The 12,584-nt window shown below is 36.0% G+C and overlaps 1 protein-coding gene across 2 annotated transcripts in view; it reads right to left on the bottom strand.

The window, feature by feature from the left end:
* AKAP6 (A-kinase anchoring protein 6) overlaps nt 1-12,066 on the bottom strand; it is a 230,108-nt gene extending 218,042 nt beyond the window's left edge. For both annotated transcript variants that reach the window (XM_086613686.1, XM_086613687.1), the window contains exon 1: nt 11,743-12,066. In XM_086613686.1, the coding sequence (XP_086469812.1) occupies nt 11,743-12,066 (324 nt within the window). The remainder of the gene's footprint in view (nt 1-11,742) is intronic.
* Between the last annotated feature and the right edge of the window lie 518 nt (nt 12,067-12,584).

The following is a 12,584-nucleotide window of genomic DNA, read 5'->3' as shown; positions in this document are numbered from 1 at the left end:
AGGGAAGTTATTCTTGTAGATCTCAGCTGAAAATCAAAAGTGTGTTTTCAGCATTCTTTACTTATTCTACCTGAGGTTTGAAAGAAATACAGCATTGTCAGTATCTTGTGTTTCTTTGAAAGAAAACAGTTCTATTCATAACCAGGGATGCAGTGCTCCTACGGAGAAAAGAGACTGGCTCCCTTCCCATGTAGACTTTTTCTATTCACCTCTGCCTTAATCTCTCATACTGAACTGCTGGCCTAGATTCATAAATGACATGGATGCTTAAACTACTCTTTGAAGAGAAGATTATATTTGTGTACATCATATGCAAGAATCCATGTGAGCTCACACACATTTACAGGTAATGTACTGCGTAACATTTTCTGTTTTAATCCAGTGTATCAAAATTATCCATTTCAAGTTAAGATGATAGCCCATGTGAAAAATAAGTAAAGAAGGGATCCCTGTACTTGATATTGGATAAAAAAAAAATGCAAAATAAACTGTCTTGTCTTCATAGTTAAACCAGGCATCCGAGCTTTCAGGAAGTCCCTATAAAGGCTTATGAAAGAAGCCCATATGACCTCAGCAAAGAAAACATAGGATAGCTTAAATGGTACTGTGTCTATAGAAATTCTACTGTATTGCCCTTGGAAATATCCCTCTTCCTTTTATTTTATCATGAGTCTCATGATACCTGATAATATTCTTAAGTGTCCAGATTGTGAAATTCATTTATTACCTCAAAATCCTGGATTTAATTAAAAGGTTTCTAGCCTTGCCTGCTTCTTAAAAATATAGCTTCAGAATAACAGCTAAAGAGCAAATGAGAACATTCAGTTTTATATTTCAGCTCTTTGATTTTAAAGCATAGCTGGCTAATGATTTTGCAGACTTCCATTTGACAATTTTGTCTTCTAGCTGCCGGACAGTACTAGGATGTAGTAAAAAATTCCAGCCATACTTTTCATACAAGCTGATTGAGTGGTGTATAAAGCATTTTACTCATCCCACACAGCTTAATAGCTTTAAAAATCCAATTTTGTTTCTATTATTCTGAGAGTCATTTGGATACTTTACTATACTGTGAACCATTTAAAATATAACGTTGCTCCTAAGTATAATTTTGCTTCCCAAAGGACATTAGCAATATTCTGTCATGTCAGAAGTTTTTATTCTGTCAGTGTACGCAGAGACATAGGGTAGCCCTCAATAACTATGAAGAACAAGGTGAACTGCAAACACAGAGATCTTACGTGCACGCGAATGAGGTACTACAGTGAATTGTAGGATAGTAGCTCAAATATTTTAGGGCAGGTAATTGAGAAGAATCTTGGAGAAAAAATGGCAATGTATGAGGAAAAGCTGATATACAATACTGAGGTAGTAGAGGCACTGAATTTCTTCTAAAGCATTACAAGCACTATACATACACATACATATATATTTATGCACATATATGCCCTATATATTTGTTAGTTATTAAAAAGAACATATGTCAGAATGTCAGATCACAATCACATTGGAAATGCACATACAAAATCATCTGTTCCCTATACATTACCAGATAAATTATGATTAAATCTACAGAAGTTATTCTGCAGAAACATTACTTGGTTTCTTGCCTTTAGAACGTCTGTATAATTTGTGATCAGAAGCAAATGTACTCATCAGAACACAAAGAGACGAATGGCTGCACCAAAAGATAAGAAGTTGTAACTTCTTACAAGTCCTTTTTGAAGTATGCAACCACAGCTAAGGGCAGGTATGGTTGCAGGGCCAACTGAGGAGAATAAAAAGCAATATAGTTGACTGAAATTTATGAAATGCATTTTCTCAGCTAATACAGATTAGGAAAAGTAAGTCCAGTGCTCAATGGGAAAGTGAAACTGCCGTGTGTTACTAGATTCAGTAGATTTTATAGTTTGTGAAAATTTATAAAACATCTGTGATAATTTTGGAGTGCTATAATTGCTAGTGCAGTGCTGCTTTATGCCTTCTAAATTACATGTTTTTTTCCAAAAAGAAATGGAAGCATTTCCAAAAAAAAAAAAAAAGAGTGCTCCATCTTTTGACATGCAAGGCCTAGAATCATAACTGACTCCAAAAAAAGTTATTATCTTCTTCCAGGGAATCGTTTACAGTGAGAATGAAGAGAGAGCATTCATAAAGCTTTAACAGATGGAACTGGTAGGCGTTAATTCTCCTTTTCCTCCATGTTTCTGCACAGTCCACTGTAAATGGTTTAACTCCTGTTCAAAGAGAAAGCTTGTTCATGTGTCTCTGATTCTGCACAATGTCACTAGAGACAGTTACACGGAACACGTTAAAATTTTCAGATCAAATCTTCTGGGTGTAGGTATGTAACACTGCTAATGCTTCCTTGCACACAACTCAAGAAAGCATAAGACAATCCAAGGGAAAAAAGCAAACAAACTAGTGTGTATTTATAACATTTTCTGAAGAAGACGATATCGCTACACCTACAATGTCAGTCAGACATTAGCCTGAACCTAGGCTCCTGCCCAGACTTGCCACCCAACTATAATTGTTAGATCCAAACGATGAGGCCAAGCTCCGGAGTAATCCTTAAGAAAAGCTCAGAGTTCAGCATGGTTCCCAGACTGCCCTGAGAAGAAAAATCAGGCTTGGGCAAGGCCACATGAACTTCATTTCAGTCCTCCTGAAGATATCTCACGCACCTCAGTCACATGATGAGTACTATGCATAGGGCAACATTTAAATTAAAAGTATAAACATAGCTATACGGATATGCCGTTGTGTTCTCCACAGGAAAATATAGTACAACAGCCTTTTGCTGTGCTTAGTTACTTGTTAGTTTTGAGATTATAACTGATTTACAAAGGAATCACATCAATTCACAGAAGGCTCTTTAATGGTTAAATACACAGAAAGAGATTTCATTCTGAGAAAGAATTAATATAATTCAAGAGGCTAATATCCAGGGATATTTAAAAATCACAAACTTGTGGAACTTGTTCTTACTAAAATGCAAGTGTGCTATGTTACTGAAATATTCATGTTGCATTTCTGGCATTCAGACAGCAGTCATCCTACAACCTGAAATTTCTTCTGTCAGCTCTCTCATAATAAAAGCCCATTAGGCAATTTTAACAATAACAAAGCAAACTAAAAATTTTTTATATTTTGTGCAATTTTCTGTGCCTTTCCTTTGACTGCCCCTTATGCTGTATTACAGTTTTAGATATCTATTAAAAGTGACATGTAATTATATATTAAAAAAACCAACAAACGCTGCCAGTATAATGAATAATATGTCCACAAATCCTATTGAAATATGCAAAGCAAGAAAATGTTCATAAAAAATAGTTCATAATGCAGATCAGAACTAGATACCTGTTATAAAACATAGTAATATTCTACCTTCTAAATTATATATAGACTCAAACAATTCCTCAAGAAAAAAATCACCAGGAGGAATTATGTGGCTTTTTGTGTGTATGCTTTTGTTTATATGTATATACACACATATATATTTACATATATACATATATATTTATAAAATAAATTCTTTCAACCGTCACAGCTACCATAATAAAAATTCCCATTGATATACTTACTTGCAAATAAAAATGATATCGTGTCAGTGACCTTCAATGTAAAAAGTTGACATTACTAAATCTAAATAATACCATTGAAATAGCATTAATTTGTTTTTTCCCAGCAGATCTGAACATCCGTAGGTGTTACCATCATCACATATGCATGTACTAAACAACAAAATACATTCCTCAGCAAAAGTTTTGGTTAATTTGCACTAGGATTTAACATACAACGTTTTTTCATCACACTGAAAATCATTTATATCGTTACATCTAATAAACATTTCTGTTTGAGTTAGATTAGGCTACAGACTAGCAAAGACCGTAATAAGTAACATCTGTGCTGGAATTTGATATTTACTTTAATATTTCTCCAGAGACTAATGTACCTAGAGTACATTAGCTCATTTTCTGAGGCCTGTGTTAGCATATGTTAACATTAGAGCAGTGTGAAGTGAAAAGAGGGAAAAGTAAAATCGTTGTATTTGGTCAAAGTGCACCCACATGCATTCAGGTATTGCTGAGGTCTAAATCAGAAATTCTGGAATAAACATATTTCAAAAGTGTAGATATCCAAATGAAAGTGAGATTTTGCAGAGTTTTTGTTTTTAGAAACAGACAAAGAAACTGAGAGTGGTAAAACACCCACTTTTTTCCACATCTTAGAGCTCTGCTTCCCTTTTCACAGGCAAACATTCACCTTTCTTCTCCTCACTGCTGAATAATCCAAATGTCTATTTTAGGACAACCTTAAGACCTTCATGGCATTGCAAATGCTATTCTACTCCTATATTTACACCTCCCTGAACTACATATCACCCTTCTATGTCCAAATACATTGCTAAAAAACTGATGAATGCACCTTTACACTGCTCAAGAAGAGCACTCCCTTGGAGGGAACATCCCAGGTCACAGTATTTTTGCTCAGTGTATCCTTACCTGTTTGCTTTGAAGAAACTCAAGCTGATTTAAGGAGCTGTTCAGACTGTAGCCTTGCACTGAGCGGGAGGCTTATATGCTCCACTTATTGTTCACAATTCCTTTCCAAAGGCCATGTGTATGGACCCCAAATCAGTCAATTTAGACAATCTATGCCTTTTCTTTCTTTCTTTCTTTTTTTATCTTTTTTCAAAATCTCTTTTACCCAAGTCCAGAAGGGATACCACTATTGGTGTCTTCTACCACTCCAAGGAATATTCAAGCCCCTTTGTCACAAGAGCAGTAATTCCAATAATTTTTGTCGATATCCTTTCTCTGCTCTTCTGGAAAGAAAGTCCAAGCTTAAAAAGGGTCCAGCACACTGTCTGCAACATTTATTATTTATGCATTTATCCTGATAAATTATGCAAGCCAGATTCTCCATTATCACTGGGGTTACCAGTTAAGTCCTTTCCAGCTCTTAGCTACTTTCCTTCCCTTGATACATAGATAACAGCAGTCTAACCAAGTATTTCTAACTTTCCTACTCATAAATGATATTACAAAAATTTCTCATTGTTTCTCCATTTTTTCTTCTTTTTATTAGCTCCCAAATCTTTCATCCTCTTATATTCTCAGAAATATAAATTATTCTTAGAAATATTCAATATTCTCTTAAAATATTCTAGCCAGTGGCCTTCCATCTTAATTTGATCCCTCAAATAATGACCAGCTTGCTTTAGATGGCAACTGAATCGCCAGTAAAGTATGTATGCTCTTTCTGCGTTCACACTGTATCTCCTATGGGACCCAAACAAACAATTAGTAGGTTTGCATAAATATGAGCTATATCAAATTTACCAAATTCTAGCAGGAGAAAGAAAATCAGTTTAACTTCATTGTATCTACACAGACTGAATAATACCAGCAGGAAAGGGGGGAAAGTTTTTTCTATTAGGCTGAATGGCACAGTTCAAATCTACCTAATTTTTAAGAAGTATTGTGTTAATCTGCCATTATTTGCTGTTTTTAAAAAAATAATTATTAATGTGCATGAGCTAAACAGTAAAGGTATAATTTTTTTTTAAATTCCAGTATTATCTACAATGACACTAGAACATAATTTAAAATTAAATAACAAATGTTGGTGTTCATTGTTTTTTCTAAGGTTACTATTGAAAAACAGATTGTCTGAATATTAATAAACCAATACAGTCACTAGCAATACTCAGGTACTTGAAGTTAAAAACATGTAAGAGCCTAAATAGGCTTAACAGACACTCACTTAGCATAAAACATTTGTAACACGAAAAATAGTTTCAGCACGAACAATAATATCTAACTGGCAGCAATCCAATGCATTCATGCAGTTCTTGAGAAACATTATAAGCAATAGGAACAGTTGAGGGTTTTTTCCCTGTTAAAAACTTAAGATTGGGCCTTCAAGAATGTATTTGTAACAGACTTTAATGACCAGAGCAGAACAAACATTAAGACAGAAGGTAGGCATCAATGCAGTCCTGAAACATCTTGCTTAGTTGCCATTTAGCTCGTAGACATCTAAATACCACAGGTACAACTCTGTTGCTCTTGTCAATAAAAGTATCCAGCTGCCTATAATTTTGCATTTCTGAGCTCGTACTACCACCAGTCCTGGCAAGTTTGAGCAACTTTACACCTGATTTCTAAACCTGATTACTACCTAGAAAATTGACATTTACTTGATCATCATTTTCATCACGGAAGGCACTGACTTGGTAGGTGAGCAAACAGCATTCCTAATGCCTCCAGGATTGCACTCTATATCAAACAGAGCGTCAGCCTCTGTTTATGTTTGATAACATACAGCCAAGAGATTAGGACAATTTTTGAGGGATGTGGAAAAAGTGATTTTGCTCCCCTCAGCCGGAAGAGAATTTAGCCTAAAAGCCACAAATTTTATTTCATATGCAACTTAAGGTGACTTCTTAGTATAGGGTTGTTAATAGTGCCGAAATCAAAAAATTATCATATTACCAGCTCTCAACCTATTTGCTAGACCTGCAAATAATAACACTTCCATAAATTTACGTGCAACAACTTGTTGATCCTCAGACTTAAATACAATGGTATGTCTCCATTGAGCTATAGGTCACAGTTTACAATCAAATGTCTACTTTTATAAACACTCATACTAACAACCACGCATGGAAGGTATAAAATTATTTGTCAGAGAAATTTGTTTCATGAAGCATAACTGTTAAACACGCCCAGAAGTCTTCTCAGAAATATCTCTAAATTTAAGTCTTTATTTCTCTCGACCTCCTTTTGAATAACAACTCTCATAAATTGGCATAGCAACCCTTCATTTGAAGTATCAGGATCATATCCTGCCTGCAAGCAAAACAGCTGACAAAAGATGCAGTCAGCCTCTCCACTTAAGGTTTTATTCTCCCCTGTTGAGTGTATCAGTTAACTTTTGTGGTAAACTTCTGTCAAGATAAAGCAGTCCACACAGTACTTCCATTAGGAGCTTTAGATATATTTCCTTCTGTAAAGACTGTCACTAACATTTTCTGTGATCATTTGTAAAATATCAATTACGTTATGGTAACATGATGAGGCTTAATTCTTCTCCAAGCTCTCTCATAATACACAGTTGACTGTAGAGACAACTATACAGTCTAGTGATTTCGACTCTTGGAAAACTTCCTCTGTGAAGGTAGTTAAAGGTAGTTTAGACAGCACAGCCGAAAAGCTGTACAACTGCAGAAGCAAGCTGTGTTGTCACAAACCTCAGAATAACAGAGCTGTTGAGGGTCATCAAACCAAAGGCGAGAAGAAAGAATAGCCCTGTTTCTAACGTTACAGAAAGACATGCAGTAGACGAGGTACTTCAGCAATGCTGCTTATATTAACTCCTTTTACAGATTATAATAAAGACAGCTCTGAGCAAAACAGCAATATTTAATATTATTTATTCAATAAAAGTCTACTGAATTCAAGAGGAAGGGATGAGAAAGACACCTACAGTACCCTGGTTTAACTTTTTTTCAAAATGCTTATGATGGAATGAGAAAAGGAATAACCTGTATCTAACTGCAGATATGTTAGCAACTAATACCCTTTAATGTCTTGCTTTGACAATTCCTTAGGCTCTTCTCTTATCCAGGATTTAACTACAAGGAGAAAAGGAACTAAAAATTCTTTGGCCCCTCAAAAGTGGAAACAGAGATAGAAAAAGGATAATGTTTACATGATATTTGACCTCTGTCCTAAGTTCATGAAAATCTTTTTGTAGGAGTTAGGAGGAAAGATGAAAGATCCAGTCAAGAAGTGTTTGAGACTCACCTAGGTATTCTGGAAAAAGATGATTGAAGTCTGTCTACTTGGAAAGAGAAAAAAGATCAGTGGTCTGCAAAGGTCTAAAGGCGTTAACATAAAATGTGTTTGTTTGTCTGTCAATATACAATATATAATTCAGACATTTAAGTCTCAAAGCAGTGGTAGAGTGCTTTACTCCACAATAAGTTAGAAGTTAACAGACATCTCAAATACACAAGATTATACTAGATAATCTGAAATTACATTTTTTTCAAAAAGACAGAAAGCAGTAGTCAATGAGTTGAAATACTAGACCTTTCCCTGAAAGGGTTAAGGGATATAAAGTAAAGCAGAAGAATGAGGGTTGAATCCAAGTTGGACCTCAAGAGGATTCCAAGAAAGAATTTGCTGTAAAAGTAAGCATATTTTATTCAGTCTAAAATAGCTAAATGGAACATGAAAACATCTCAGCAGGTTAACACAAAACAAGCACAGAGAGAGCACCTTGTGATTTGCTTGTTGTAAAACCATAATTTTTTTCATCTTATTTACAAATTCTTGCAATTGGTAACAGCTACACTGAATGTGTTACAGAGATTTAAACTTATCTTAGCATAGCTCAAGTTAAGAGTGACGACCAGATAAACGGCTAATATACGGCATTCTGGACCCCAGAGAGTGATGCATGATTCATGAATCTAGCTTACTGAAGAACGCACGTGAACCTGAGCTTTCCAGGAAGTTTCCCAAGGGATGACATAAGACAAGCCTCCCACTCATGCTGCATGGCTAGTTCTGAGAAAGAGCATTGGAAAAGCGAGAGAAACAAGTATTTTCAAAGGATCAGTGTCAGCTGGTAAAGCCCTAAGTCACGTAGCATGAAAAGAGAGTGTCAGCAAACACCAAAATTCACCAGAGAACAAGCCATAAAAAAGAAACAATGTTCTTGATTACAGAAAGAGCAGAAGCACAGACAGATCTGCAACAGGAATACAGAGCAAATATTCACAAGAGAAAGAGACTATCTGTTTTTCAAGGAATAATGGCCTAGATCCTCAAACCAGCCCTATCACTCACAATAAGCCAACTGACAGCCAGAGGAAGGAAATCAATTTTAAGCATGAAAAATAGACAGAAAGCTGCCTGAAAATGGAAATAGATCTCTCCAGGCTGAGGAAAACAAAGAATGAGAAAATGAAAATTTGCTTGCTTTACTATACATTTGCAGTTTAAAAGTTATATTCTGAAACTACTATGTTATAGACTGTTATGCTGAGTCTGTATCATTCATGGTTTGGACAAAGGAGTAGAGAGAAGGCTTCTTAACTTTGCAGATGACAACAATATGTGTGCTTGGGGTAGATACTTCAAACATACCATAAGACAGATTTGGAACTACAAAAAGTCATGGACACACTTGAGAAATGGCAGATTCAAAAAAAAAAAAATTAAATATGTTCAATAATGGACAAAGGCAAGATCCTACATGTAAAATTTCACAGATAAAATAGATAAGAAAGAGGTGAAAAACCCATAGTACAGCAAAGGAGTTTGGGAGTTACAGTGAATCACAAGCTGAATATGAATCAATCATCTCCTGCTGTTGTAAAAAAAAAAGTAAATACTAAACTGCTATATATTGTTTGAAAGACATGTGAAATACTTCTTCCAGTCTTCTGGCAATGGTGAAGCTTCACGTTGAGCCCTGTGTCAAGCCTGGGCACAACAATTCTAGAAGGACCCAGACCAGTTGGAAGGAGCTCCTCAAGGAGAATTATCAGGACACAGAACAAACAAAAAAAGAGGATCTGTATGAGGTTATGTTGGGTTTTTTTCTTAGCTGATTTTTGTTAAGTTATATAATGCAAGAGGATACAAGGATAAACACTTTAAAATATATCTAAAGTTTGAATAAAAACATTCCCACAACACATGTTTTCACATTCTTATTATTTCCTTTTTGTCTGTATACAGGTTATGGAAGTTCTGTATTCCTAATGCATTTGTTAAGACTGCTGCATTTTTTACTACTGCAGATCTTTGAAATACTTTTTGTTAATTTGTGAAAAAATAAAAATATATCAAATATTTTGAAAATATCTCCAAATACAAGTCATTACCATCCACACACAGAGAAACACACATATATAAACATACAGAAAAAGAGCACTTCCCTGTGAGTCCAGGGTCTGTACACAGAATATTCGACAGCCTCAATGACAGGCCCCTGCAGGCTGATAGGGCAGATAATTGCACATAATTGAGATTCCTTCACGTTATTCTTTTGTCTTTTTTCACAGATCTCTTCCTAGTACCAAACAATCCCTAGGTGCTACAGCAACTGCTGACATGGAAAAAAGCCATTAGGAAAGTATTTTATGAACTATCATTGACTTGTGCGTCTTCACAAATAAACTCTAAAAAGGAGAAAACTGTGAGGAACGCTATTTATTCACTGACCTCCACTTGGAAATAAAACATTTTAATGGATGTGTGAGGGTGAGTTATAAGTACAGAATATTCTCATTTTGCAAACGGGCACAAATCAGTTCTGCTTCTGCTCTGAGCCAGCCCCAAGCTGTGTGCAAATATCATCCAGGAGCTCCATGGCTCTTCAGTTTCAGCTCAGCACTGCACTAATACAGCCACAAGCAATTCCAGATCAGAACTGGCACCTAATCCAGGAAGATTTGTTACGTCTGCCTGCAGAAATACCTTCTAGGTGTATTTGCTAAAAACCTACTGGACATTGTGAACATAGTCCCTTCTCTCATCAAAAGCTGGCAATGTCTATCTCAAATTTTTCAGAAAAATGCTGGGACCATAAAAGACTCAAGATCAGCTCTCTACTCGGTGAGGACTGGTTACAGTACAATTGCTCTATCGTTAGCGCTAGTACACAGAGTTGTATTTTAAGACAGCCTACAGCTCCAGTCCTAAAATAAACACAAATAAAATACCATCGCACTGAGTGTGAAGGAAGACTATGTTCACATAAACAGGCCTCAGAATGCAACTCCGAAGACAGCTCAGTCTGAAGAGATAACATTTGCCTGCTATTTTTGGAGCTTGTTTGCTGCCTTCAAAAGCATGCTTCATCTGCTGCAGCAAACCAAACTATGCAAATGAACATACACGTACCGTTCCAGACACTGTTTATTTTAATTTAACTTTGAATTTCCTTAATATCTTTAAAGATTTAACACCAAAATTGAAATATGGGACCAAGAGAGAGATAATTTTTTTAAGTTACTTGTGTTCAGTTATCGGGTTGGGGGAAGGGAGATCGTTGCTCTTTTAGTTTACACAAAACACAGATTTCTGGGGGACAAAGTCCAGTCTTGCTAATGCATTTTCTTGCTGGAATGAAAAAAAAAAAAAGAACAGTTGATTTACTGGCTGTAACTGTTTGAATCTTATCACTTCGCATTTCTTACGAAGACTCAGATCTGACAAAAAAGTTCTACGTTTACCATTTTGTACGTAGTCCCACCTGTGTTCAATCTTCAACGTAACCTTTATGTGACTAAAAGTCCAGACATTAGACCACCTTTCTAACCCACTGCTTCTGAAACTTGCCTAGTTTTCAAATGAGCGGCCATACTTATTGGGACACAAACATGGGGATTTTAGGTAGTTTAGCCTATTAAAATCAATGGGAATATTTCTGGGCACTTCTGAGATGCCCAGTCAGGTTACTGATAGTGTATCAGCTGCTCTTGGAGTGTGCACGTGTTCATTAATATGAATGAAGCAAGGAGTAAATAATGTTGCAAAAAATCTGAGAATGATACTGTTTCTATTATCTCCCTGAAAAGGTTTTATTCACTTTTTAAGGCAGGCTGTCAGACATGCTACGACAGTTATGAAAAGCTCTTTTGTTTACTTTACTAGTAGCAGAGACAAGCAAACCACCTTCACTGAAAAGTCTGCAATATAAAATTCATCCTACCTTTAGCTGTACTAGATGCACATCCACATGTTTGCTATCCGAGTCCTGCTGGACAGAGTAGGTCAGATCCCTGACTCTTTCAGACGTCATCCGAAGCCAGGTCTCAATTTCTGGCAAGTGGAGAACAATCTTCCAGTCGGCCCCAGTGTGTAGAGGAGGAGGCTTTTCATACTGCTGGCCAGAATCAAGCTCCTTCATGACGTCCCCTTCCCCATCTTGTTCCACTGTAGGAGTCATGTTTATAAGCATGGGAGATGCATCAGACGGCATGGGATCCAGTTCTTGTGTCCTCATGGGAGAAAGTGCTACATCCATGGCTAACATTGGAAAGTCTGAACCATAATTCTTTCCAAAATAGCTGCAAAGATAAAAAGAAAAGAGACTGCTGTTATGAGCCCAAATTTTTTAACAAAAATGTTCACAAGACAAAGAGTAAGTGGCAATATCTGAAAGGTATTGTACTTCTAAATAAATTCTTCACTTTGCAAGTCTGCACTAGAAGTTCAAGAATAAATAGATTTTTCAAATTAACTTTGTTGATTTAAACAAGCGAGCTCTTTGTCTGAGGAGAATAACAAATAACATTTCTCTCACTGTAGGCAATCACCTTGGAAATGGCAGTTTTCATTAACAACAAATATGTTCTGATTTTCTACAACTGCAATGTAAATAAAGCGAGCATTGACAAAACTAGCAGAACTTTACTGAACTCCATGACTTAATGCAGGTCTGGTATCTGTAAACTAGCACATATTAGAACATATTCCTTGGCCTGCAATTTGTGACTAAACAAAAAATATCTCAAGTTTTATACAAATTCCCCAACCGTCCACTTGAGTATT

Source organism: Tauraco erythrolophus, chromosome 6 (assembly GCF_009769465.1).
Source record: "Tauraco erythrolophus isolate bTauEry1 chromosome 6, bTauEry1.pri, whole genome shotgun sequence".
NCBI classification, from domain to species: Eukaryota; Metazoa; Chordata; class Aves; order Musophagiformes; family Musophagidae; genus Tauraco; species Tauraco erythrolophus.
The sequence above is the reverse complement of the archived record's forward strand: the minus strand, read 5'-3'. Positions and strand labels throughout refer to the sequence as shown.